Here is a 26,666-nt window from a genome sequence, read left to right on the forward strand (position 1 = left end):
CGCCATTTTTTGATTAATCAGACGACAAATTTTGACGCAAGATGGGGGGGTACTCGACGTTTTCGCCATCTAGGGTGGGGGATTTGAATAAAAAATTTACTAAACCGTTAACGCCTTAACGGTTTACACGCTTGTGTAGCCTATGTTTAACCGTCAATAACGTTAGTTAAAATTTTTTTCCACGCTGGAATTAGCCGTCCAATTTTGGCATTTCAGTAAGGCTTATTGATTAAATCCTACATTTAAATCCATTCAAATGAAGGATTTTAATGGTAAAAGGATTTTTTATTGTGCTTTTTTAATGCAGTGTTTTTAATATCATTTCATATACACTACAAACGCTTTGTAATTTGCACATTACTAATTTGTTTATTATTAGCTTTAAAGTTTTGGAATTCTCATTAAAGTTCTATTACCCTTTACTTTTTCCGTGAAATGTAGCACGAACGGCTTGCTGCCATAATGTTTTGCAGTCCAATTGTTTCTTTCTGAGTTTCCGCCGGTTTCCGCTCTTTCGAAAAAAAGGGGAACTGACTAAGGACCACCTGTCCACCTGTGTTTTACTTGCGATGATGACGACGCGTGCCATATGTGTCGATTCAACCTCACTTTGCACAGGTGTTAGTTTATATACTGTAGTCTGCTGCATCACATATTCCCATAACAGGAACTTATACAAGCCAATCTCAACATGCGTTGATATAGTCGCAAATACGTAGTCTTTGAAAAATAATTTCTTGACGGAAAATTTTTTTAATATGGGGATATATTTTTATGATAATATTGTATTCCGTATTCATCACCGATAGACTGACAGATTACAGAATGTATTATACAAATGTTGTGCGCAAAATAATATGACATATTTTTTCTTTAATTTTACTGAAATTTTTGTAATAAAGTGATGAGACTATCGTCTTTAATACCCCCATCTCGCTACTTATTTATAAATTTATTATAAAAGAAAAACGGTTCTAGAAAACCTGTGAAAACAAACAATATTCCACTATTATTCAGGAAGAGAGGGGGAAATGATAGAACTTTGAAAACAGTCGTTGTCGGTATCTGCTATGCAACAGTCGCATAGAAAGCGACAGAGCGCTCGGTTGGAATTACATTTAGCAGGTAGATCTATCATGACGTAATATTGCTTTTCAACTTAAATAGGTTTACTCGATTACTTCAGAATAAAATATTTATTTTTAGGCTGTTTATTCGGAATTCTACAATATTACTGGAATAAAAGTAGGAACTGATTTTACTGAAAGGCCCTTGAGGTCAGTATAGTTGAAACTAACCACCAAAATGCCTCGCTACCAAAAGAATCGTTCTTCACCGCGGAAAATGCAAGGAAAAAAGAAAGAGAAGAAAATCGTTGATACGAGAGCGGAATCTAATTCATTGTCAGAAGATAGTGAAACCGACGGTGTCTCCACATCAAAGACTACAGAACGAGAAGGAGCCGTGGAGGTAATTCACTGGATTCCAGCATCGGCTGGAAGCGTTATTCAGATCCCCAGCGGGCAAGTTTCTGAGCATTTCAGTATCGAGCTTCATAAAGATGGTCAAGTTGTGGAAGTACCAGTTTTTCATTCAGATACGGTATGGCATTAAAATCGTGTGTGGGTAGAGACTTTATCAATTCAAAATATTAATTTTGATTAGGCAGAGGATTTGACGATGCCATCTTCTGTTCTGGATGAAATCAACTACGATCAATCAGTGACACAGTCTCCGGAGGACTCTATTAATGAAATTAAAGAAACCAGTGTCATCGTCTTTAAACCCGATGCTATCTATAAAGAGGACGAGGGGGAATCGAGAGGAAATTTGGAACTTCGAAAAGATCTTTTGTTGGAACCGCCTTCTAACTTCGTGGAAGTAAATGAAGATAATGAACTTTTCAAGAATGGATCTCTAATAGATCAAGAAGAATTGGAAAATTCATATCTCGATGACCAACATCAATCACCAACACGTTACGTGACTTTGGCCTCTTGTAATCTGCCCACCATCACCCAATACGATGGTGAGGTGCCGGACACCTCCGGTGAAAGCGCTAACAGTCTAACTCTTATCCCAAACATGCTCAATTTCAACCCGTCGTGTTGGATGTCCAACGCTCACGAAGAAGCTCAAGCTCATTTTGGTCTTCCATCGTCTCATCAGCAATTTGGCTCACCATGCCATTTTCCAATGATGTCAACAGAAAACACCCATTTGGAATATTCTCACCCGTCGTTCATGTTGATGGAAGATCCGTTCAAATCTTTGTCGATACCTGGATCTAACCCGCTTTACCACCTAGATACCAATAATCGACGAATTTGGATTCCAGAAAGCTGTTCAGCCCGCGGGACCGTTATAGCGGATCGTACCAGCATGCCAGGATCAACTGGACTCAGATTGAGTCAAGTCCAAGAAGGAGACGTTTTCATGGCAGCAGATTTTGAAAATGAAGAACTACTTCAACATGCCGTCAGCATAGAGCGTTATCCAAATCCCAGTCGTTGTTGGAGAGGTTCCAATAGCAGCAGAGCTCAGTATGAGAAAGGTCAGAAGGCCCATCGTCTATAGTCTAAATAAATTCAAGCTAAATTATTTTTCATTTTGCTATTAGATTACAAGAAATCGGCATGCGATCGGGAACGGACGCGTATGCGAGATATGAATCGAGCATTTGATTCTCTACGTGAAAAATTACCGTACATCAAACCGCCAGGGAAAAAATTGTCAAAAATCGAATCCCTCAGGTTGTTTTGGCTTAATCGTTTATGAGCAATAAACATTCGCTCAACACCTGGATTAACCTTTTCCTTATTTTTCAGGTTGGCTATCAAATATATTCGTCATTTGCAATTCTTATTGGCGTCTCCTCCTGGTAGTACAGTTGATTTTGAAGCAACCAACTTTTCTCTGGATCCCTTACCATCCTGGCGTTCTATGGGGTTGTTATCTACTTCTTCTAATGGAGCTTCAACATCAAGCGATATCCGTCCTACAACAAGCAGTAGTTACGATTTCTCATCTTTGTTATTAAGACACAGTCAACATCAGAACGTTGATTTGGGTGCCTCAGGATCTGGGATCGTTAGCATGCAGGATGTTGATCAACCGTTCAAGCATTCGGCCATAGGAGCAGCCCAATTTTCTTGCTCATACGAGGAAACTTCGCCGTTGAATTGGAATCATCAGTCAAATTAGTTACCTTGTGCAACCTGTTATAATACGAGTCATTTGACGAAATCAAGGAGTGCAATACTGGCTAATAATATTTTATACGACTTTCCATCAGCATGTGTTTCGTTTTTTTTACCTTCCAAAAGCACGATGTCTGCTGCAATTCTTGACGATTCTGTTGCAACATATCAAACATAATAAGGAAATAAAATAACCTATTCTGTAGTTTAATGCTATATAGTTAATACAAACATGCTGTACCGGAATTTCTTCTTTTGTGTGTGGGAGGAGATATGTGGCGGTATCTAATAAAAATAGTTTCAAAAACACAATTAAGAACAAATTGTTTATTACAACGGAGCGTGTATTACAAGATTTTTAATGCTTCAGAAGGGATGTTAAAATTTGAACTCTTTGTATTTCTTGGCCTGTTTAGTGTCCGTCTGTTGTTGTTGTCTCTTTCTCTTGCTCTGTTTTTGCAATTACGAAAACATTTTAATAATCAAGTTAATAATCACTGATTTGGATTTACGACTTACCTTCTGCTTGGCGGCATGTTCAGCCACCATGTCACTGAAATCTTCCTTAGCCAAGTTGCCTTGTTGCTCCCGCAATGTTTGTTCATAACGAGCGGCCATTGATTCAGAGTCCAAACCTTCCAACTCGGAGGGATCCAAACTAAGTTCCACACCACCACTACCTATGAAAAATTTAATTGAAAAATCATAATAACAACAAATTGAATAAAAAAATGACAAATCTTACTCTTCTGAGTGGTCGTAGCTGAAGCGATATCATATACATGGGTAGATCCCATCATCGCTTGACCGATTCTATCCGTTCGCTTTTCTGGAAGGACGGTATACAGCTGAGGCGTTTCGTTACTAAATAAGAGTGAAAATAGGAATAAATTAAAAATGTAAAGTAGCAGTTGTATAGTAATTAACACTGGTTACACACCTCTCCATCTCTGCTTCAATCTTTTTCTTTCGTAGCTCAATCATATCTGGTGTTTCCAGACCAGCAGGTACAGATGAGAATCCCGAAGGAGTAGCAAGTCCTTCGGCAGGAGTAACCAGACCTGATTGATCAATGGCGCCTTCTTCGTCCTCTCCTTCCTCCTCTTCACTCTCCTCAACTTCCTCCTCCTCTTCTTCCGATTCAAGTTCACCCCACAAGGTACGATCAACTTCTTCGTCGAGTAAAATTGTCTGAAAAAAGAGGCAAAAGTATTCGTGGTTAATATAATTTGTTATAGACAGAGTATGAGATATTTCTTACATCGCCTGCGATTCCAGTCAATCCAAAAACATCGCCGTACAGAGGCCGCCCGAATTCGTCGACAGGAGGTTTTCCCCAACCTCCGGCATGGTAGCCAAAGGAAGACCCATCAGGAATTGGAGCGTTCAATCCCGGAATCTTCAAGTTAGGGTAAGACGGTGGTGGACCATATCTTTGCATGGCGATCAACCAAGGAGGAGGAATTCTTTTAAAAAGAAAACGCCATTATTATTAACAACTGTAACACAAAACGGTGTCAAATTCAGAATAGAGTCTTACTTGTTTGAACTAGGACCAACAGGCATTCCGAGAGCAGTTCGCAGTTCGTCAGACAACTCTCCGGGTTTTTTGTCTTTCATTCGAGTTTCAAATTCTTTTCCTTCATAGTATAAATCACCCATAATCGTCATCTTGGGTTTGGTTTGCCATTTGAAGAAAGCGTCATGCAACTTTTGATAGTCAATATCAACACGCCCCATCTTGGGTCGAACACGCTCACGCATTTTAGCTTTAAGTGTTTTTGACTCTTCCTTTTCCTGCAAAGCAGCTCGCATTTCCATGATTCCGGTCTTTTTGATGAAATCGGGCAAATTGAAAGGAGGCTTTTCTATTCCACGTTTTCCCTAAAGTACAAAAAAATTTGTTTAAAACGAATTGTTTTCCCTTTGTGCATAGTAAAATATACCTGTAAATACTTGCGCTTCGCACACCAATGTCGAGGAACTGGGACCGAATTTCTGGTTGCTTTCAAAAGAACTAACAGTTTGGGGTCTCTAGCAGTAACATCGTGCATCTCTACGACGTCTGGTCTGGCAACACATTGCTTCAAATCGGCCACACTTAGTCGAGTAAGTTGTTTTAGTTTTCTTTTTGAAACTTTTGGTTTGTCATCATCAGCATTTTCCTTTTTCTCCTCCAAATCTTCCTCTTCTGCAAACTTGGGGACCTTCTTTAGTTCTAAACTTCTTTGAAGTTCTTTCTTTTTCGCTTCATCTTCTTCAGCTTTCTTTGCAGTTTTTTCATCTATGATTTTAAATGCTTCGAAGATTTTGGCAAACTGTCGGTAGAAAGGATTTTTGTCGTCATAAATGATTTCTTCCTGGACATACTCGATATCCACTTGTGGAGGTTCTTCAGCATCATCATTCCTTTCATTTTCTTCTTCTTCTTCTTTCTGTTGATGTCTCTTTGTGCGCTTCTTCTTCTTTTTCTTCTTTTGATTTCTCTGAGTTTTAGTTTTTTCTTCAATGTTTTCTTCCCCACCAAAATCATCTTTCCTCTCTTCAATAGTTCCTTCAGTTTCTATTACTGTTTTGACAGGGATTTCATTAACTAAAAAAAAAAAAATAGAAAAGAATAAAGTTCATTCCTGCAAAAGAAACCTTTCATGAACACTAGAAAATTTATAAAAGTGTTACTCACTAATGTTATCAACCTCTCCAGAGTGGCCCGTTTCTCGTACTCGGTATTCTTTGTAAGCAAGGACTTCTTCAAGTGCTGATGGGAGATGTTCATGGGTCGGAATGTCTTCATCACCTGGAGGAGGTGACATCGGTCTAGCACCTGATCCATACATACCGACAGCATTACCCTGGAAGGACATTGGAGGATCTCCATACATGTAATTCTCCTGGCCGTAGCCGGGCGGCATGTGATGATCCATGTCAAATTCAACTAAATAACTTTCTGTTTCTAAAGAACAATCACACAATCAAAAGGGTGTTTCAAATCAATAGACAAAATAGACGCGTCCTAGTAAAACACGATGAAGTTTTAAGTTAATTTAAAACTGCCTTGAAAGAAACACGATAGCAAAACAAGTTTGTTAGAGAACCAAACGGGTGAAGCGAGTAAACGACGACCAAATGAAGCCGAATCTAAAAGCCATGATCAAATCGTATATTCATTGAGGTACCGCAGAAAACCAGCAGATAGCGTTCACGACGCGCCCTAAATTTTTAATAAAGGCTTGTGCACACTATCAACACCAGATGGCAGTCTGATGAATCTTAAATGATTTTTTTTTGTGGTGGCACACTGAGAGATGCAGTTGCAGTCAAAACGGTTTCTTAAACCGAAGTGCTCTGAGAGTATTGCTAAAGCGGTGGGAGTGGTGTGATTAGTTAGTTTGTGAACGTATTGTTTTCATTGAGATCGTCCAGTTCATCGCGAGGCCGGTAAGTTTGGCCGATTCTGTTTTGGTGTGTGTTGACAGGCTTTTCGTGTTGGCTTGTTTTCAGTTTCTCATTCAAGGCAGTCTTGGTTGGTTTTCTCTCTGCCCAGAGGTCTACAGCATCAAGTGAAACCGACGGCATTTGTTCTCTCCCCTTTACGTTTGTACATACCTTTTGTAGTTTGTTTTTTCCAGCCTATTTGATATTATCGTTTTTCGATGGGAAAATTCTCATCGACAATCACATTTTCGTAAAATCTGATGAGAAACGTTGCGTGTGGCCATTTCACCCCTCTTGAGATTTTTTGGTGTCGGTGAACCGATCAAACGTTGGTAGAAGCTAAAAGAGAAATCAGTTTCATTATCAACAACCCTGTGAGATGTGCCTGTGAGCCGGATCGATAAGAGACTTTCATCACACAGGCCGTGTAGCAACTTCACTAGGTCTCTCTCAGACTCTCACGCCATTACGTACACGTTGACATTCTTTCCACGAAGCCATTACCGTTTCTTTTTCTCTCCTTGTCTCTCATATACGTTTACGGTTTTATATTCTCTTTTTTTGACGATGAGTGAAAGAGTCGGCCTTTTTCGCCATAGGGCATTGTTGATCCAGGGTCAGTGCAACCGCAAGGCCAAGAAACTAACCAATTTGGTTGCTTTTCCCACTTTGAAGATTGTGTGTGTGTGTGTGCTGCAGCTAGTAGTATATTTATTATCAGTAGATTATTAAGCAACCCTTGTCCTCTAACCGTCTGCTGACATGCTTATCGATGTATCATTTGCAGACGAGGTAGCTACATTTATTGATTCGACCCTTGGCTGGCTTTGAACAAAGGTAAATAATGAACGCAATCTACCTTGCCCTGCATTGATATCGTGTTGGTTTCTATGACATGAAAGAGAAAGTGATGGCCACATCACGTTGATGTTGCCGGACGTATCACAGGACTGACTGATAAAAGCAAAGTGTCCTTCAACGACGTAGGGCTCTCTCATGTGGTTCGTTCACCTCCTCTGTTGCGGGTCCATTCATATTCATGTATGCAATAACCCCCGTACGAGATGTGATCCGTCACCATAGATGCCATCATCGGGAAAAACAATTTCGATGAAGCCCATCTCTTGTTATTATTTTCGATGCTAACCCCGAGACTGTAGGAATCGGCTGCTACCTTTTTTGTCTAGCTGGAAAGAAGAGAAATAAGTCAGTAAAAAGGTAGAAGAAAAGACAGAAAAGAAGGAGGGAGTTCAAAGATGGCCTCGAGCTGAACAAGCATGAAGGCCAAAGCCTCATGTTACATACCTATGGCAACACGAAGGGAGCCAACCACGGTCGCATGCGTCTATATACCTGGTCGGGACTACATTCCACTCTTTGGCAGTAGTTTGCTTGGGTTTCTCACGTCACGGGCGCCATTTTGATGGTCCGCCTTGCTGGGGAACGTTCGCTTGTTGTTATAGTCTGCTCCTCCAGCAGCTTCGCGGTCGTTCTCATCGATTTCCTTCCCGACGTGATTCAACTGGACAGACGTTTTGCGTCCGTTTTACGCCATTTCGTTTCTGTGTTTTACGCCCGAGTGTGATGTTTTAAGAGTGAACTAGATTGTGACTACTGTGTGTGACGTGTGTTTGCACGTGCGGAATCGTTTGTGCAACCCAAAGAAATAAGACGGAAATATTTGCTCGTCTTTCTGTTTTACCGGAATGGCAACTGGGCGGATATCTCTTATTTTCTGACTTCACGGGTCGCCGGTGCCGGCGTAATGGAAACCGGCCGTGTGACGACGCACGAATTTAATTCGCACGGATCTTGATGCACATCTAGTTTTTCGTTCATCTACAAGATATCCAACAAAAAACTCTTTTGCATTTTATTTTGCACACATTGCACCACCAAATCTTAATTAAAAAAAAAAAAAAAAACATGGGCAACGCCCATTCTGCTCTTCCGCACGATCCGCTCGAATCGGCCGTAACCCATCCAATCGCTCCGATGGCCAACGAAATCGACAAGGTGATCGGGTCTCTTATTTTAATTCCTGCTTAACATTTGACCGTGGCCAACTCGATTTGGTCGAATCAAGGAAACTTTCTAAGAATGTATCGGGTAATTTAGTTGAGGAAGCAAAAGGTTAAAAAAGATTGGAATGTGGGCTAGGTTGGGTCTCGAGCGTGTAACACGTTGCGTCTTACCTGGGGCGTAGCGATGACCTGTTGCCCTCTGGCGTTAGCTGACGTGTGAAGCGACGTCACGCCCCCCTTTCCTCTGAGGCTCCAGCTCCTCCTCTTTGATCTTTCCATGTTTTCTTTTTCACGTGTGTGTGTGTGTCGTTTCCCGAACGGAGATGCCCTATTCTTTTATTATCTCACAAGTTGCTGTTTATTCTTTGGGTAATAATCAAGATTCGGTTGAAAGAATATCTCTCTTGGCAATGGCGCCGTCTCTGCGTGCCCGCGCTTGAGAAACAATCGATAATATTCGGGACGTGTGGGTTCTCGTTTCTTTCGTTAATTTTTTATTATTCCACCGAGGTACCGTACTCTTCAGGGCATGATTCATTGCGTGCGTTTGCGAAAGCGTAACGGGATAGTTGCGCTAACTGAACGAATTTGCCGTTATGTTGCAACGTTAATTTCTCCATGAAACGGCTGGAATGGCCGGAATTCGGGTTGGACCCGACACCATTGCAGATCGCGGGGTCTCTAATGTTTTGCTTCGGTTTTTCTTATTGCAGGCTGAGAAGAGCGAGACCAAGGAGAGCGGACGCCATAAGAGGATGGAGCGATTGCGGAGAAGCTTCCGCGAAAGTTTCCGTCGCCGCAAAGACCACGTCCCCGAGAGTTCGAAACCGCACCAATGGCAGTCGGACGAGGCTGCCGTTCGAGCTGGAACTTGCAATTTTTACGTCAAGGTTCGTGAGCACGTTATACATTGTGCAGGACGTATTTTGTTGTTGACGTTTGGCAGGAATCCACGTGGTTCTATTTATTTGCGATTCGCTCACCATTTTGAATTTTTATTTTTTCCAGTATCTGGGATGCGTGGAAGTGTACGAGTCACGTGGTATGCCTGTTTGCGAGGAAGCACTCAAAGTGCTCAGGGTAAAATATTCATTTCCATTGATACGATGATGACAAAACATTCCACATTTATTTATTTATTTATTCCCAAAACAGAATTCTAGACGTCGACCAGTAAAAGGCGTTTTGCACATTTCCGGCGATGGATTACGAGTTGTCGAAGAAGACACCAAAGTATGAAATTTCCGTTGATTTCGTCACCGACATCTTAGACTCACTTTTCTCTTTATTGTATCGTGAATCACAGGGATTGATTGTCGACCAGACGATTGAGAAAGTCTCCTTTTGTGCTCCGGATCGTAATCACGAAAAAGGATTCTCGTACATCTGTCGTGATGGTACTACGCGTCGTTGGATGTGCCACGGCTTCTTGGCCAGCAAAGACTCGGTGAGGATCGTAAATGAATTGCTGTCAATCCAACAGAGAGAGAGAGAGAGAGACAAGCTTGATTACCCCAATAATGAAAGTGGCCATCATCAATGATAATGGATTGACGGTTTCCGGTCTTGTTTCCTCCTTTGCCTTACGCTGGTTATTAATACTATTGTTGATGCCCTGGTTTTTTTCTTTTTTCAGGGAGAGCGGTTGAGTCATGCAGTGGGTTGCGCTTTTGCCGTTTGCTTGGAACGGAAACAAAAACGAGATAAGGAGTGCAGCGTGACGATGAATTTCGACACCTCCAACTCTACATTCACGCGCTCGGGCAGTTTTAGAGCAGCGCCCTTGACGGAACGCATTCAAGATCCGCAGGAATACAGACCGGCCGGTAACACCTCATATCTATTTCTTGAGCCCAAAAGTGACTCATGCATCTCACGTGTTGATTGCTCATTGTGGGAAATTCTAGAACCACCGGCGCCGGCCAAGGCAGTGGTCAATCCGTTCGCCATTGAACGTCCCCACGCTGCTCCGCACCTGCTCGAGCGACAAGGCTCATTTCGTGGGCTCTCCCAGCTCAATCAGAGTTCACCTTTCAAACGTCAGATGTCGCTTCGAATCGGAGATTTACCCTCGACCGTCGAACGCCAGCAAAACTCGTTGAGCAATGAAGCACCCAGCTACAAGTCCAACCTGATCGTCACGCCTGGTAAACATTTCTTCGTTATTTTTCGTCTGGCTCATTCGTCTCCCATTGCGGCTTTTTACCGTCCTTGTTCCAGAACCGTAGACGATCCTTTTTTTTGTTTGTTCGTGGGTGTTGATGTTGTTTTTTTCTTCTCTATTGCAATGTGTCTGATGCATGCTTCGATCCCATTCGTCCACCGTACAGAAAGTCCTCAGCCTCCTCCTCGAGTCAGTCGTCACCGTATGCAGCCATCTCCTAGCCAAGACTCATCTAGTGAGTGAATGCATTTCTTTTTTGTTTTGTGGCTTTTCCATTTCCTGCTTGGAAATTTTGATTGGACCACCAATAATCTGAGTGGCATGTCAAAGACTTTTCAGTTAACCAAATCAGAGACCATTTTTAATTAATTGTTTTCATGGATTTGCTATTAAAGTGACTCCGATTCCGGAAACTTCGCCTATGGTAGAACGTTCCAACGCAGTTAGCGCCATGTGTCAGCAGCTATCCCAAGGATTGTCGCTCTTATCTTCTACTGATGATCCCTTCCTGGTGGACAACAAAGTCAACGTAAATTTTTATTTTTCATTTGTTTTAGATTAATGTTAATAGAGGCTAATTTGTACTTTGTATTCTTCAAATAGATGGTCCCACCCACTAACGGATTCCAGGTGAACAATAAGGAAGCGTCGGTGAACAATCCAATGTCACGAGGGGAACAGTGGCTGGGCAGTTTAACGGCCAGCGTGGCGTCCCAAGGACCGAGCTCGCTGCCGCCACGCCGCCCGCCTGCCTTGATGGCACATTCACGATCCCAATCACTAGGATCGCCCCCAGAAGCTCCTTCCATTGCTCCGGCCAGTCATCCTGTGGCCACTCCGCCACCACACTTGCCGGCGATACCACCGCGCAGTCCTTTCCACACGGCTCTTCATTCCTCTTCTTCTTCGCCCACCAGTACGCCGGCACATCATTCCCCGTCAATCACCAATCGAACAAACGCACTAATATCGGATCCGTTCGACGCCGAATGGGCCGCTTTAGCCACGCGCAGTCCCAGCAACACAAATCCTTTTCTTCAGAATTCTGTCGTCAAGACCTTTGAAGTTCGTATGTAGAGACGATGGCACACTTCTTTTCAGTAATTCTTCCCTCCCCCGTTACCCTGAGACAACTAACCCATCAGTGGTTTTCCTTTTTTTTTTAAATGCCAGACTGATTTTGATGTATTATATATACCTCTCCCATACCAACCCTAAAAATTCCTTCTTTCTTTCTTTAATTTTTCTTTCAAGAAAACACAGACATTCCTATACTTCGTGTGCCGGAACGCTCTTAATTTTGCCATCATCATTTTTTGTGCTTTGTTTTTCCTCTTAGATATCACTTGATTTGATCCCTGCCAATTCAACGTTTGCCACTGGTGCAACGATGGCGGGATATTAACCTTTACAACAGTTCTAAAAATTTGCGATGCCCATTCCCTATATTTCGCTTAGCTGTCAAAGCTGGCTAGATCTCGCGCGTGGGTATTGAAACATGAACTAATTCCATCCTTTTATTTTAAATTTCAAATCGACTTGGTCATGTAGTGATGCTGTCGGCTGAAATTAGTAGATAGGGCGAGGAGAGACGGGAACGAACGATTATTTTGGTTAACTTTTGTTTTTAGTTTTGTCGTCCATTTCGCACCAGACTGTTGCCCTCCTAAACAACGGACAATTAACGATTTGATTTCGATCCGCAGGCTTTTTTTCATGGAAGCGCGGACTTTTGCACAATTTTGTACATCTCTTTATCTTTAAACTAAACGAAAAACAAACCAACAAAAAACAGACAAAAGAGGAAGAAATTATTATAATAAGCTCTGTCGTGTGTGTGTTTCTATGTATATAATAATAATGTCAAGGACTACCCCGATCGTATTCGGGCAAGAGTTGATTTGAACGAAATTTAAGACTTGCAACGTGGTGCCGTATAGCATAAAATAAGTGATAGATGATGATGATACACACGCTCAGTGATTGTTTCGTCAAAGAAAATGAGTATGGGCTTTGTGTGGAGGGTGGGGGACATCGGACACTATTCTAAATTATACGCACCGATTTGCTTCTTGCAGACCATTTTCTCGCCGCTGTTTATTTGTTGATGATCATTAATAACTGTGTGCCCTACTTTCCCATCTGCTGTGGCCGTGTTTTGTAAGAATTTCGGAGCCGGATGCCTTTACCGATGTCTATTTCTACACCATTCAGGCACACGTTCAACAAACTAATGAAGGCATAACATTTCCGATTTTGTCGCTTTTCACTCCCATCTTTCCCTTTTCCTTCCTTTTATTTCATCCTTCTTATTTTTTTTTCCAAGAAATGTTTCAAAGTGTGTTTATATATATAACCTTAATCACACTTTACAAAAATCTACAAAATTCTTAATCAACCCTAAAATTTGATGGACTTTCTTCAATGTTGTAACGACAATACAATCTTCTCGTTCTCATCCGTTGGCTTTTCCCTAGTTCATGATAAACTTGATGGGATGAGTTTCTATTGCGGTAAGGACAAAATTTGTCGAAATAAATTCAAACGATTGAATAATTAATTGTTTTTTTGTTTTTTTTTGTAGGTCTAAGGTTTTGATAAAGGAAAATGGGTTGATGAGATAAACAAATAAATGGCCATATGAATTTGTTATCTAGGTAAGTGATATCTTTCATTTCATCCAGCTTTATTTCAGTTTTTTTTTTTTTTTTTTTTTTTTACAATGGTATGGTTATAAACTTCTGCATTATTGCTTCGAGAAAAAACCTTTTACCTGAATGTATAAGTCCCAACTTTTTGCGTTAAAGTTGTGACGGTAATAACAATTTCTAGGTTACAGTAGCGACTTGAATTATTGATCAAACTTTTTCAACTTTCTTGCGATAAAAAGTTGGGTTAGCCACCAGCAGTAATATTAATACTTTTATCGCTATAATCCTATGACGTACAATTAACTCAGTAAATCGATAAAACTCTTGTGAAATAGAAGATTCTTATATCCATATACGAACGCCAACTTTTTAGAAACTCTGACATAGCTAAGCGTCCGGAATTAGGAAATCACCACCATGTTTGTGAGTAAACATCAAACGCTCTTATAGCCTCTAGGTGAAATCCTTGAATTATTCTGGCGAGTTCTTGCTTCTGGCGCATGCCCGTTGCGTTTGAGATCCTGCAGACGAAAAATGTTGTTGTTTATCTAGACCACAAAGTTGCGACAGCAAAAGGACCAGTTCAGTCCGGTTTTAGCATATAAGACATCTCTCACGAGGGTCTGTATACTGTCGCATCGGCATGGGAAGCATCAACGCGGATAGAATCAAGTTACTTCTGTGCGGCCGTGAAGTCGTACCCCGTATCAGTGAAACTAAGTCGTCATATCGCAATCGGAAATCAAGCCACTTATTTTATCGGCAAGTGAGTCGAAGTGCAGCATAATTCTCTACCCGAACACGCGAAACAATGTTGATGTACCGTTTTCCGTGAGCAGTCGATGTTTCAAACCTTAATGTCAACTGGACAAATTTCGTCAAACCAGGAGAAGAAGTCAGGAAGAACAATCCAACATGACCGAAAAAACTGGTAATTATGTTTATATTTACCAAAATATTGTTGGGTATACTTTTATTGGCTTAAAATACTTCACAGAAAAAACGGCGGCCGGCCGTTGCCGCTCAGCTCCTAGTCTGAGTCCAGACATCGATGCTGGATGGGCTTGGGTTATTGCTGGAGCTGCTCTCGCCGCTTCGGCGATTTCGTCGGGTAAAGTCCACGCGACATATTTTCTAGCACAGATTTAATGCCCCATTTATTCCCGTAAGACAGCTGTCTACTACACCTTCAGCATGTATTTCCCGTTGCTTCTCAATGAATTCCAAGCGACACGGTCGACCACCGCTTGGGTTGGATCGCTCAACAATGGCGTATACATGTTAGCAGGTTAGGATTTTGTTTGTGAAATTTCATACCATATGGCCAGTTCAAATGACCATGTCAATCATTACATATATAGGTCCAATAGCCACAATATTTATTAAGCGTATTGGATGCCGATGGACCGTTATGCTGGGCGGAATATTATCGATGATCGGGTTCGCTTTGAGTAGTATTGCGCCCAGCCTTATAATGCTGTTTTTTACACATGGGGGAATAACAGGTAGGAATCGCAACATCACTTATCGAGATAATTTTTATTTCATTAATTTTTAAAATTTTACCTTTACAAGCATTTGGTCTATGCTTGAACTACACATCATGGATCGTGGCTATTTCAGACAGCTTCGTCAAGAAGCACGCGATCGCTTTCTCGCTAAGCCAATCTGGTGTTGGATTAGGTGTTTTCGTCTTTGGGCCACTTTTCAATTTTCTAATTGACCTGTACGGATGGAGAGGCGCATTCCTCATCACTGGCGCCTGCACTTTTCAATTGACTTGCTTGGGCGCTTTGATATTTCCACCAAGGGAGCCAGCGAAAAATGAAAATGTGGATTTTGAAAGCTTTCCTCTCAACGCAAACGACAAGCAAGGAGAGAAAGAAGAGAAAAGGTACTCGGATGTAATTGAATCCCAGGTTACAGTTGATGATTACATCGACGGGACCCAACAGTTAAAGAGGACGGACTATTCGGCCTGGCTGCTGCATCTTAGCAGCTTTTTTTGGTTACTTGCCACATCCATACCTTACATTTTACTGGCTGATTACACTCGCTCTCTTGATCTCGAGGAGTATGTTTTTATTTGTTACAATTGCCGTTCAAATAAAATTGCTGACACTTTAATGGATTTTATTTTTCTCTTCCTTTTTAGATATTATATCGTTATGCTGAGCACTATGGGAGTAGGAGACCTTGTGGGCCGTTTAGTTATCGGTCCGCTCGTTACGTTTTGGAATCTTGATGTGACAAAAATTTACGCCGTTTCCCAGGTGTTTTGCGCTATTTTGATCGCATCCTTTCCATTAGTTGTGAACGGAATTCAAATGATTATCCAAGGCTTTTTATTTAGCGTAAGCTATGGCCTTCAGTGTTTGCTCCTTGGTAATCGACCTTGCAGTTGAGAGAAATGTTATGTATTAATTCTCCCTTTTTTTCCTAGCACTGGTACCGCGATCTCTTTTTGGAACACTGAATTTGAGCCGAGTTTTCGGTATAACAATGTTTTTCGGGGGTCTTGGAATACTCATTGGTCCACCAATTGTAAGGAAATTTATAACGCTCCTAGCTTATAAAATAGCTCTTCATGTTTACAGTGCATTATTTTTCTACAGGCCGGACTAATTGTAGATAGCACTCCAGGGCGGTCTTATTGGTTGGCATTTGTATTTGCTACTGTTATTCAATTTTTAGCAGCAGCATCAACGATTGGTTGCTACGTTCTGCGTCGAACGAAACGGTAACCCTATATTTAAAAATATCTTTGAATTCCGCTTCTTGCAACTCAAAAGTCTTCCTAAAGATAAAATTGAAATAATGTTGACGAGTTTTAATTGACGTTATTTTGACTTGTAGTTCTTTCAGAAATTCGAAACAATGAATGAAACAATAGCGTTACTAATATTATTATTATGACACCCAATAAAATTGGTGTTAAAACAGAAAAAAACATTCATATACATCTTCTTATTCACTTGTAATCGCTTTCAATACAATTTTGCTTCAAGGTAAACGAAAACTAACTAAAAAACAATCGCGAAAAAATGGGAATTTAAATTTCGATATCGAGATGAATTTTCATTTACGGATGCAGAAGACGATTGAATGCGTTGTAAGAAGTTTCAAGATCAAAGAGTAATTGTCGTACTTGACTTTCGCTGAGCTCATCAGACGCTTGCATGGATAAAAGGGTTTGAAGCCACTGATTGACCTTCTTCTTGCCTTCAAATTCATCAGGAACCAAACTAAGTCTTGCCATAGTATCAGCGAGGTCTCTAAGGTCTGGCTGCAGTTCATCATTGGCTCGAATGTCCAGGCGAAGTTTATCCATACTTGTGATGAATAACGAAACAATATCTGCAATGCTGTAAAGAAATCATGTTGGTGTGATAATCTGTTTTGAAAACCATTTTCTTTAATTTATTTTACCATTTGCTAGTGTTCCCCTTGTCATCCCTTATTGTGATTGGGCGATCTTCCTTAATCCTCTCCATCGCTGCTGGGCAATCTAGCTTAAAATGTGAAGTGAATTTCTCAACGGTTGGAAACTCTTCTCCCTGGACTTGTTTGAAAGCAGCTTTAAACTGAACAAGCAATTTGGAACATGCAGCTGTGTACTCTTTTGCTGTCACAGAATCTTTTATGTATGCCTTTTCAAGACATTGAATTGTGTTGATAACTGCATACAAATCAGCCATATTATCATACCTAAAGAAAGAAAAGAAATTAAAATTTTTTAAAATAATAGTAAGGCAAATAAACACAGCACTTCTCCATGTTCACAAAAAATAAGATTTTCTAACCAACAATTATACCCAATTATCTACAATTAGTCACAAAGATGGAGTAGGGAAAATTGTAGTTCTATTACATTGCAAAATAACAATATATTTACTTTTCTCGTTCTCTTGCATTTTTGTACAGTTTGGCCTCTTCAAATTCTACGTTTTTCAACCCTGACATTTCGTTTTTCTGAGCGGTCGTCAACAATGTTTTTGAAACTGTGTGCAAAACAATAATTTGTAGTTGTAGTGTAACTATTGCCACATTCGTTAAACGAGTGAGATTTCAGACTTTGACAAGCGGATGATTCATCAAGGCAGTAGAATCACTAATTCTTCGTCTGCTCACGAAATCACAAACCCAACCCCTAAAAATGGTGTATGCAACGTTGCTATTTTAACACAACAAGCACCAATAGGAACAGTCTATTAAATTAAATTAAAATTCTTCTGGCACTATAGCTAATTCATATTGTTCTTGCATTAGTTGTTGTACCCCATGCTTTCCAGAGCTAAACACAATCCCTGAAATTAACTGGAAAATTTATACACAAAACGGAACTGAAGGCACTGAAGGGAAGGCCAGAAATACGCCGAAATCTACGCATTCAATTTTCTGCTTCCTTGCTATAGATGGCGTTTTCTTTATGTATTTTCATCACTAGATGGTGCATCTTTACAGATTTACGGAAGTGTACGAACAAAAAGGGAAAACAAAATAATAAACAAAGGTCGAATCGTCGAACAGCTGTAAATACGCACTCTTAAATGCGTACATTCGCGAGTTAGTTGATACGTTTAAAAGTTGTGTATAATGTACTCAAGTAAAACCTAATTCAGTGAATAAAGCAAAAATCATTTGGGAAAACATTCTAACAGTGTGTGAAGTTGGTATTTTAAAGATTTAAAGAAATTCTGCATCTAGCCAAAATCCAAAATGCCTTGGTATTTTCCTTGGTCTGAGGCTATCAAGAAAAGGGCATGCAGATATTTGCTGCAACATTATCTTGGTCGATTCTTGGAAACAAAATTAGGATTAGATCAATTGAGTGTAGATCTGTACAAAGGAACTGGTTGTGTAAAAGATGTAAACCTTGATGTAGAGGTAAATAAGAAATTAAAGTTAATTAAAGTTGTATGTAAACACCCCCTTGATTTTTATTTGCAGGCATTGAATGACCTTAGTGATGAACAAGGTTTTCCAGTAGAATTTTTAGATGGGTCTATAGCAGAAGTATCAGTGTCTGTTCCATGGTCAGCTCTACTCAGTGACAGTAGTTTTGTAGAAATAAAAGGACTTTGCTTGGTTGTTAATCCAAAGCAACAATGCAAGAATGGTATGAAGTTGAAAACCGTTGTAAAATTTTAATTCGTATAGTAATTCGAATTCCTTTTCATTTTAATGATAGCATTTATGTGGGAATCTATGATCAATAGTATGATTATGACTACAAGTATGCAGCTTGCAGAAGAGTGCTTGAAGCAAAATGAAGGTGAACCTTTGGATGAATCTCAAAATTCCTTTGAGGGACTGGAATTATTTGCCCAAACACTCGAAACAGTTCTAGCACGCATAAAAGTTCGCTTCATTGACACTGTCATCAGATTAGAACATGTTCCTCAAAGCTCTCTGTCAGGTGTTGGAATAGAAATCCATATTAAAAGGTAAATAATTAATAATCTGAAGTATCTGCTAAGTAGGTCTTAATATTGACAAAATCCTCCTGATGTTGATAAAGCATTCAATTTAACTAAAAGTAAATGTTTTGCTTCCCAGAGTGGATTACTATGATATGGCAGGACTGGACCAAAGTATTCCTAAAGGAGAGCAAATTGTCAATGAAAAATCAGCATATGCAACTAAAAAATTAAGATTGGAAGGTGTTTCAATCTATTCTGATGAATTTGCCGCAAATGAAAAAACACAGTCAAGAAGCTATTGTTCTTCTTCTGAAAGTGCCTCGAATTCCGATTCGTTTTCAGAATCCAATCAAAGCAATAAGTCTCAAGAGCAAATAAAAGTTTCCGATACTACGATTCTTTGTGGAAAACTAAGTGGCAGACATGAAATAGCAGTACGATACAAACAGTGTGACACCTTGCCAGGGCCCAAGGTATAGTCGGATATTTGATTTTACCAAATACTTTTATTAGTTCGATTATATATTAGATGGAGCTAGACGTAACACTGGGGTCAACGCTCGTATTCATTTCACCTCGGCAACTTCATTCATTCCATGCGATATTTCAAGCTTTGCTCCTGCCAACTTCTGAGATTAAGTAATTTGAATTATTAAAATGATATAAAATAAAAATAAAATAAAGCACGCTAATTTTTTCCTCCCGCCTTTTAGCATCAAATGCAAACGTACTGAAAAGCCTATGCAACTCTCAGACTATCGCCGGATCGAAAACGAGCTCCAACAACAAATAAAACAAACAACTAGTACGACAAACGTTCCAGGAGAATCACTCAGTAGGAAAGGCTGGTCCACTGGATACTTAGGTTGGAATCGTAATTAACTTTATAGAATATTGTCATTGCGTTATTTATTTATTATTGTCATCCACAGATGACAGTGATGATGAGTTTCATGCTTTTGAACCATCGTCCCCCGAGAAAATACAAATGGAATCAAAACATCAGCGACCTTCAACTGGCTCATCGTAAGTAAATATTTTTCTTTTCGCAATTTTTGCTAGATTGTCCTAATCTTTTATCTTATTTTAGATGTGAAAACAACGGGCGTAACGATTCTCCTTCAACTCGACCTTGCAAAGCTAACAATCGTACCTTCCACAGTATGTAACGTATCATTTAAATTTCCATGGGTATAATGCCCTTTTTATGTAGCGCGTTCGCTCTTTAAATCAGCGTTTTCTTGTAAGTATTTTCTTGTGCTAACGTAATTACTCTGCTCGATGCTTGATCAGATTTGTCTGAGAATGGATTCTCCGCGACGGAGGATAACGCAGCTGTGCGAATGCGGTTCTCTGTTAAAATGGGAAGTCTAGCAGCTCTGCTGCTTCATGAAGATATCCTCACTTGCAGTTCAACTACAGGCCAATTAGCAGCTTCTTCCGTCGAACAAATGCGTTCTTTGGCCAATTTTTTCTTTGGAAAACTAGGGCTATTTAGTTTGGCTGGAGCTGGAATTAAAGATTTATCTGTTGCTAAAGAAAAGCTTGATTCGGCCTGTACTAAAAGTTATTTACGGTAAGAAAAGATCGCTGCAATTTTTTTTTATTTACTCGTTATTGATCAGTTATGTTCGGTTGCTTTAGAATTATTCTGGCCCCTATAAGTATTACTGGCACCGAGCAGGATTCTGCTGTAGGAACTACTTTGGAATTTAATTTGACCGTGGCCGTGGCAGACGTCTTGGAATGCCTCTTAGAAAAAAATCCTTCAGTGCCTAAAAGTGGGATTGACTACAGTTCCGTAAGTGACTAGTTTTGCCAAATTTTATATGTTTAAACTGTCATCTTACTCTTTTAAATTAGATTATCAACTTCTTCCCAAATGTGGATGGATCTATCCAACCAAAGCCAAACCTTCAGTTGAAGTTTGTTTCTCATCAACCTGGGCGTATTTTACAGAAAGTTCGGAACCCTTCCAAACCCGAGATGCATATCAAGTAAATTTGTACCGTGTTCTATTATTTATTTGACAGTGTCGTAATTTTTTTATTTGAAACACAGTATTTGCCTCAGTCCGTGCGAGGTTGAAATCGATATGTCGATTGTTGATCGTATTACAGCCCTTTTAAATCGGCCGAATTTCTTGAATAGTCCAAAGGCTAAGTTCAATCAAATGTATCAGGTACTTTAAATATTTATTTTTGGAATTTATTGATGAATAATTATGGTCTATCTGATTATTATGTTCGGCAAAGGAGAAGCATCCCAGCGTTGATGCCATCTTAGACAATGATTCACTTTGTCAGACATACTTCAGTGTGTCATCACCCAAAATTAATGTTAAGTTGAGGTAATTAAATAGTTGAAGAAAAAAGTTGAATAGAAATAAAAATAACTATTGAATTGGTCAAATTCTTTAGGTTCCCTATTCCGGATTTGCGGCCTGTCCATGATATGCAGCGGAACCCTTGGTGGCGAAGGTGTCTTCGTCCCGATATTTTATCCTTTGCTCTCTATGAAGTAGTTTTAAACTCTACATTCGTTCCCAACGAAACAATTACAACTTTCCACCTTGTCTGCAAAGAAGCACTTGGTAGCTACCAAGAAAAAGCGGGCCAAGAAACCATAAACTTTTTGCAAGCTACTGCTCAAGATGGGGACGACGTTGATATAGCTGACGGTGCTGGGCATTATGACCTACCTCGAATAACATTTACACTTCGACCTTCTCAAACTAATGGTTTTGAGCTAGAAGATCACGATGAAACAAACCACGAAAACGAAGAAGATATCGATGTCATGACTATGTCAACAGGAGAAGCTTTACTTGGTATAACTTCTTCCCAACCCTCACCTTTCAGTAAACAACGGCGCATTCATAAAGGACATAATCATCGTGACGAAGGTTAGAAAAACGTCAAAGATGGAATCTGTTATGTTTTTCTAATTAATCTGGAATTTTTAAGGTTCGACTCTAGATGAGTTACTGGTTCCTGGCAACAGTGAAGAGATCGCGGAGTTTATGGCTGTAGCTTCAAAAATGTGTCTAACACAGATAGACATTTCCATTCCGAAGGCTACGATTCTGTTGCCATCAAAGCAGTTTTTTGAAACGATCTACAACAGGCTATCAACGGATTTATGCTTGTGGGAGCCATCGGCTCCTGAATATTTCGCCTCTCATGGACATGAGACTCAAAACATGTCCAGTTTCAGTGGACTTAGTTCAGCTGTTTTGCAAAGCCCGATTCCTAATATGTTTATTATGTGCAAATCTGGAGTGGCTTACGGTAATAGTATATTGAATTTTTATACTACAGTCTCAATACGGTACTTACTTACTATTATATTATCACAGAATCGGATTCGGAGTCTGATGAAGGTGAAAGTGGGACTTTTTCCTACATGAAAAATCGTCAAGATCAATGGAACATTAAAAAAGGCGCAAAATCTTCTCCAAGTAAAATGTGTGTGTCAGTCAATATTGGCAAAGGATCTGGAACGTTGTTCTGTCAACTCAAGGTAATTTTTATAATTTTTTTTTCTCAAAATATTCTTTCTAATTGTAGATTTGTGAAGGATTCATTTGGCAACGATAGTATGACTCACCACGGAGAGGTCCAGTGTACAGTCGAAGACGGGAGGCTGTTTTCAGTGACCGCTTTTAAAGGAGATGCTCAAACGGGATATGTCTGTTTTCAAGCTTCAAAAGCATCTCTGTCTCATAATGGTATTAGTCATTATTTTAAATAGTTGAAATGAATCTATCGCTAATTTGTTATGATTGATGGAAAATATTAGGGTATGTTCTAAATTCTTACGATGATGCTGGTAATCGACCCAACTCCAAAATCCACCAAACAAGCCGAGTCGATCAGGTTATTTACCCATCATCTAATGATACCAAAGTGGGACGTGAACAGTTAGAAAGCGGGCCGATGCTTTCTTTGGCATTAAAGATTCATAATGATACCCGCCAGGAAATAAAGGTCAGACTACTTTATTTAATTTATTAATTTAAAGTTGTGCAGGGTTTTCATCTTTTATTTGAATAGACTTTCAAAACGGCTATATCGCTTCAAGGAGGGACTCTTCGCCATCGATTTGGTCTTCCAGCTCAGAGTTGGTTCAATCAGCTTATCGACTTTTTTGACGTTGTTGACTATCCTATAGCAGGATATCGTACACCAACTGTTATTACAGAACTTCATCTGAATCTTTCAAACTGCGGAATCGACTATAGGTAGTTTGTTTGTCTTTTCGTTACTGTTTCTATCTTACAATTTAATTCTTTGTGTGTGTGCACGTATTTTAATACTCACTCATATTTAATATTTTTTAATTTAGGCCACTTTATTTGCCCGCTAGAGCATTTCTTAGTCTTGGGACATTGAATGTATCTAGCAACATCATGGCTCAAACCAACTCTTCGGTGCTACGTTTCGTTATGGAAGATGCCGCCTTATATTTGTCAAATCGTGTAAGCTACGGAACGGTAAATCTTCGGCGAGACTACGTCTGCGTCTTAGATATTGACCTGATTGAGTTGTCTTTAAGAATACGCGAAAAACAACAACCTACAGAAACCTCGTCAAAGAACAAAATTGAAATCGGCGAAATCAAAAGTCCTTTTGTTGAACTACAAGCATCTTTAAATGTAGTACGTTTAAGGACTTGCGCTGATTCTTGTCGCCTGCTACTCGATCTAATAACATATTTGGCTGATGACGGGGATTTCGATGAAAAAGGAATCGCCATGTCGGAAGACTCGAGTGAAAGTGGTTTGATGAGAAGTGGGTTGAATAGTGCAGTAGGGGGCTCTCTGTCATCTCTTCATGGGCAGGAAGTAGAAGCACAAGTCAATGATTTGATGGCCGAAGCAATGCAAGATTCAAGTCCTGTCCAGCATCAGCGGCATCAAAAAGTATCACCAAAAGAACAGTTGGTTTCCAATACGACTGAAGTGTTTTTCTTTCCGGATGAGAATCGAGCTCCTATTAAGAAGGAGAATGTTATCGACGATCAAAGCGAACCCTGCGGAATTTGGCACAAGGAAATAGATCAGCAACTTATGGATGATGCTCTTGATCCTGCGTGCGACGATTGCCCGAAATTAGAAGAAGAATTTTGCATCTTGGAAAATGATCCTGGCATCGGCTTTACAGTCAGTCATTTTTTCCCCTCTAATAATTTTATTTGTATTTTAATATTTTTCTTTTCATTCTCTTTTGTTGTAGCCTCGTGGCGGTGAACCCCAAATTCGTCAGTTAACGTCAGATCCAGTTCAAGTTGTAGAGGGACACTTTGCGCCTCCTATTGGAAAAACTGATGTTCTTAAAGCTCCAAAAAATTTTCCTGTCCCGGTCATGCGCTACACCTTGGGGGAAATGACTGTGATTTGGGAAGTCTTTGGTGGTCAAGATTTCCCAAAATTATCATCTACTTCATTTCCTAGTTCAAGGTTTTTAATTTTATTCTTTTACTTTATTTTAACTTTAACAGTAATCTTATTTATCGTAATCCCGTTATTGTGGTTTTTCTGCAGCAAAAACAAGTTTCATCGAACTGTTAGTTTTTCAAAAGACAGTCAGGAACAAGTGAAAATTCGACCATCAGCTGAAAATAAATCCCACTTAGCTGGGAGCTCCAGTAGTGGTGGACGTAGGCTTCAGAACCATACAGGAGGTTGTAACAGACAACAGGATGTCAAATTAGAGCTCCAAATGAATAAGGTATACAGTAAATACACCATATACCGTGTAATATTAATTTCAAATTAATCGTTATTGAACAGGTTCGCTTCATACACGAGGTATACCCTGAGGATACTTTCCAAGCTTCTCGTCAAGTCCTGACAATTGGTGATATAGAAATCAGGGATCGCCTAGCCGAATCACATATCAACAAATTTTTGTATCAATACTGCTGTGAGGCTCGACCCCGACAAGCTCATGCTAATATGGTTCTGATTAAAGCGTTACATGTTAGACCTGATTTGCATCTTCCGGCTTTGGAGTGCTGTTTAAAAGTAATCGAATCAAGCTCTTCTATAATGTTTGTTTAAAGAAGAAATGCTTAAAGAAATTTTCGTTGGTCTCCTTACAGGTCTCTATTTTACCTCTACGCCTACATATAGATCAAGACACGCTTACTTTTATGAGTGAATTTTCCTCTGCCTTGTCAGAAGCAGGAGGCCATAGTGAAGGTTCGTTCTTTACATTTTTATTTGTAATTATTTTTGGATTATTTCTTATCATTTCATTTTTTATGTTAGAAGAAGAAGGGGGGAAATCCTCCATGAATACACCTATTGCAGTTCCCGTGATGGGTGTAGCAGGCGAAGTTATTTCACCAACTATGGGTAGCCGAGACTTTCCGAATCAACCAGATTCAATTAGTAGTGCCGACAGCAGCGACTTAGCAGTTTCCCCACCTGTATACTTTAGATCGTTTATCTTTTCCCCCGACGTTTTGATTCGTTTTGACTATCACGGCAAAGGGGTTGATCTTAGCCAAGGTCCGTCTTTTTCTGGACTTTTGGTCGGGCTTGGACAATTGAATTGTTCGCAGTTGACTCTTAAACGACTTTCCCATCGTCATGGGTGAGATTTTTATTTTATTTTATTTTTTTTTTTTTAGATTTCAAAGTACTTAATGAAATGTGTTGTGAAATGTAGGCTTTTAGGTGCTCATAAGCTGATTGCATATGCACTTAATGAGTGGCTAATGGACATAAAAAAGAATCAACTACCCTCTGTGATGGCTGGTGTGGGCCCGATGCATTCAATAGTTCAATTAGGTAAACATTTGATACATTTCTCAAACATAACAATAATTTTTTTATCTGCTACCAATTCATAACATTCAAACCTTTAGTTCAAGGAGTCCGCGATCTCTTTTGGTTACCAATCGAACAATTTCAAAAAGATGGCCGAATCGTACGTGGACTGCAGCGCGGTGCTAATGCATTTAGTACCTCGGCTGCGTTGGCAATTTTGGAATTGACTTCTCGGCTGGTACAGACATTACAGGTGTGTATTATTACAAATAACTGAAATAAAAACAAACACAAATATTTCATAATTTTATTATAACTTAATGAAACAGAGCGCTGCCGAAACGGCATATGACGTAGTTTCACCTGGCCCAAGTGTGAGGAGAACTCGGACGGGATCTCGAGGACGCCGTCGTCGACAAGTCCAGCCCGTAGACATTCGTGATGGAGTAGCAAAAGCTTACCAAGTCGTTAGAGAAGTAATTATTTTGAGAGGTTACGAAATTGACTTGAAATCTATAATTCACATTTTACAAATATAGGGTTTGGGAGAAACCGCTCAAACTTTAGTCCGTGTCGCTAACGAAGAAGCCGAGCAAAAAGGCATGACAGGAGCCGTAGGTGGTGTTTTACGACAAATTCCTCCCATTGTAGTCAAGCCAATAATTTTAGCAACTGAAGCCACTTTCAATGTGATTGGTGGCGTTCAAAGCCAGTTAATGCCCGACACGCGCAAGGAAGCCAGTGACAAATGGAGACAAGACGATTGAAAACTGTATCTAAAACTCAGCCTTGTTGCGATCTGCAATAGCAGCTGCTGCCTTTTTTCCCTTAACATTTTTTGGTCTACTTTCTATGATCGCTTTTATACGCTTAGTTAAAATTTTTCCATAATTGTCGAACACTGTATAACGTCAGAAAATATACATTGATTTCCATACTCTTCTTCCGATAGTTTTCGTTTATGTAATTTAAAAAATGAAAACAAACAAAC

General features: G+C 39.9%; 6 protein-coding genes across 15 annotated transcripts; 4 read left to right on the forward strand and 2 right to left on the reverse strand.

Moving 5' to 3' along the window:
- Nucleotides 1-44: 44 nt before the first annotated feature.
- LOC124341002 lies at nt 45-3,446 on the forward strand. Of its 4 annotated transcripts, XM_046793876.1 has the most exons (7): nt 45-215; nt 442-1,125; nt 1,207-1,602; nt 1,666-2,554; nt 2,621-2,753; nt 2,829-3,010; nt 3,080-3,446. In XM_046793876.1, exons 3-7 carry the CDS (start codon nt 1,306-1,308, stop codon nt 3,202-3,204), a joined length of 1,626 nt encoding a protein of 541 aa, XP_046649832.1. In that variant the 5' UTR covers nt 45-215; nt 442-1,125; nt 1,207-1,305; the 3' UTR covers nt 3,205-3,446. The 4 variants fall into 4 exon arrangements, with proteins under 4 accessions (XP_046649832.1, XP_046649831.1, XP_046649829.1 ...); XM_046793875.1 differs by having other exon boundaries at nt 46-215; nt 442-1,141; nt 2,829-3,446; XM_046793873.1 differs by having other exon boundaries at nt 46-215; nt 2,829-3,446.
- On the reverse strand, nt 3,322-6,360 carry LOC124340937 (splicing factor 3B subunit 2-like). 3 transcript variants are annotated; one of them, XR_006918186.1, is made up of 10 exons: nt 5,884-6,360; nt 5,147-5,793; nt 4,741-5,084; nt 4,462-4,666; nt 4,141-4,391; nt 3,946-4,064; nt 3,720-3,880; nt 3,552-3,650; nt 3,442-3,485; nt 3,322-3,355 (listed from the first exon to the last, which is right to left on the reverse strand). XR_006918186.1 is itself a non-coding variant. In XM_046793774.1 (9 exons), the coding sequence occupies exons 1-8, from the start codon at nt 6,122-6,124 to the stop codon at nt 3,579-3,581; spliced, it is 2,040 nt and encodes a 679-aa protein (XP_046649730.1). In that variant the 5' UTR covers nt 6,125-6,360; the 3' UTR covers nt 3,401-3,485; nt 3,552-3,578. The 3 variants fall into 3 exon arrangements, 2 of the variants coding, with proteins under 2 accessions (XP_046649730.1, XP_046649729.1); XM_046793774.1 differs by lacking the exon at nt 3,322-3,355 and having other exon boundaries at nt 3,401-3,485; XM_046793773.1 differs by lacking the exons at nt 3,322-3,355; nt 3,442-3,485 and having other exon boundaries at nt 3,513-3,650.
- Nucleotides 6,361-6,492: 132 nt separating this feature from the next.
- On the forward strand, nt 6,493-13,281 carry LOC124341009 (protein numb-like). 4 transcript variants are annotated; one of them, XM_046793886.1, is made up of 10 exons: nt 6,493-6,638; nt 9,373-9,549; nt 9,668-9,739; nt 9,815-9,892; nt 9,966-10,106; nt 10,296-10,485; nt 10,567-10,806; nt 10,990-11,058; nt 11,219-11,352; nt 11,427-13,281. In XM_046793886.1, the coding sequence occupies exons 2-10, from the start codon at nt 9,415-9,417 to the stop codon at nt 11,898-11,900; spliced, it is 1,533 nt and encodes a 510-aa protein (XP_046649842.1). In that variant the 5' UTR covers nt 6,493-6,638; nt 9,373-9,414; the 3' UTR covers nt 11,901-13,281. The 4 variants fall into 4 exon arrangements, with proteins under 4 accessions (XP_046649842.1, XP_046649844.1, XP_046649841.1 ...); XM_046793888.1 differs by lacking the exon at nt 6,493-6,638 and adding an exon at nt 6,700-6,798; XM_046793884.1 differs by lacking the exon at nt 6,493-6,638 and adding an exon at nt 8,006-8,651.
- A 272-nt stretch (nt 13,282-13,553) lies between these two features.
- On the forward strand, nt 13,554-16,812 carry LOC124341091 (monocarboxylate transporter 12-like). The gene is made up of 9 exons (XM_046794021.1): nt 13,554-14,240; nt 14,314-14,405; nt 14,472-14,585; nt 14,649-14,762; nt 14,836-14,979; nt 15,050-15,548; nt 15,630-15,859; nt 15,918-16,018; nt 16,090-16,812. The coding sequence occupies exons 2-9, from the start codon at nt 14,390-14,392 to the stop codon at nt 16,216-16,218; spliced, it is 1,347 nt and encodes a 448-aa protein (XP_046649977.1). The 5' UTR covers nt 13,554-14,240; nt 14,314-14,389; the 3' UTR covers nt 16,219-16,812.
- Nucleotides 16,433-17,663, reverse strand: LOC124341332 (vacuolar protein sorting-associated protein 28 homolog). The gene is made up of 3 exons (XM_046794395.1): nt 17,370-17,663; nt 16,904-17,182; nt 16,433-16,839 (listed from the first exon to the last, which is right to left on the reverse strand). The coding sequence occupies exons 1-3, from the start codon at nt 17,435-17,437 to the stop codon at nt 16,557-16,559; spliced, it is 630 nt and encodes a 209-aa protein (XP_046650351.1). The 5' UTR covers nt 17,438-17,663; the 3' UTR covers nt 16,433-16,556.
- A 310-nt stretch (nt 17,664-17,973) lies between these two features.
- On the forward strand, nt 17,974-26,617 carry LOC124340773 (autophagy-related protein 2 homolog A-like). 2 transcript variants are annotated; one of them, XM_046793401.1, is made up of 29 exons: nt 17,974-18,361; nt 18,425-18,593; nt 18,666-18,921; nt 19,034-19,370; nt 19,427-19,536; nt 19,611-19,762; nt 19,830-19,923; nt 19,988-20,058; nt 20,191-20,473; nt 20,542-20,698; nt 20,761-20,894; nt 20,959-21,079; nt 21,153-21,247; nt 21,318-21,802; nt 21,864-22,187; nt 22,256-22,419; nt 22,477-22,627; nt 22,699-22,886; nt 22,953-23,140; nt 23,245-24,061; nt 24,135-24,358; nt 24,443-24,629; nt 24,692-24,925; nt 25,003-25,102; nt 25,175-25,499; nt 25,575-25,696; nt 25,774-25,928; nt 26,005-26,151; nt 26,215-26,617. In XM_046793401.1, exons 1-29 carry the CDS (start codon nt 18,194-18,196, stop codon nt 26,440-26,442), a joined length of 6,186 nt encoding a protein of 2,061 aa, XP_046649357.1. In that variant the 5' UTR covers nt 17,974-18,193; the 3' UTR covers nt 26,443-26,617. The 2 variants fall into 2 exon arrangements, with proteins under 2 accessions (XP_046649357.1, XP_046649356.1); XM_046793400.1 differs by having other exon boundaries at nt 17,975-18,361; nt 25,172-25,499.
- The last annotated feature ends 49 nt before the right edge of the window (nt 26,618-26,666 follow it).

Source organism: Daphnia pulicaria, chromosome 5 (assembly GCF_021234035.1).
Source record: "Daphnia pulicaria isolate SC F1-1A chromosome 5, SC_F0-13Bv2, whole genome shotgun sequence".
In the NCBI taxonomy this organism is placed as follows: Eukaryota; Metazoa; Arthropoda; class Branchiopoda; order Diplostraca; family Daphniidae; genus Daphnia; species Daphnia pulicaria.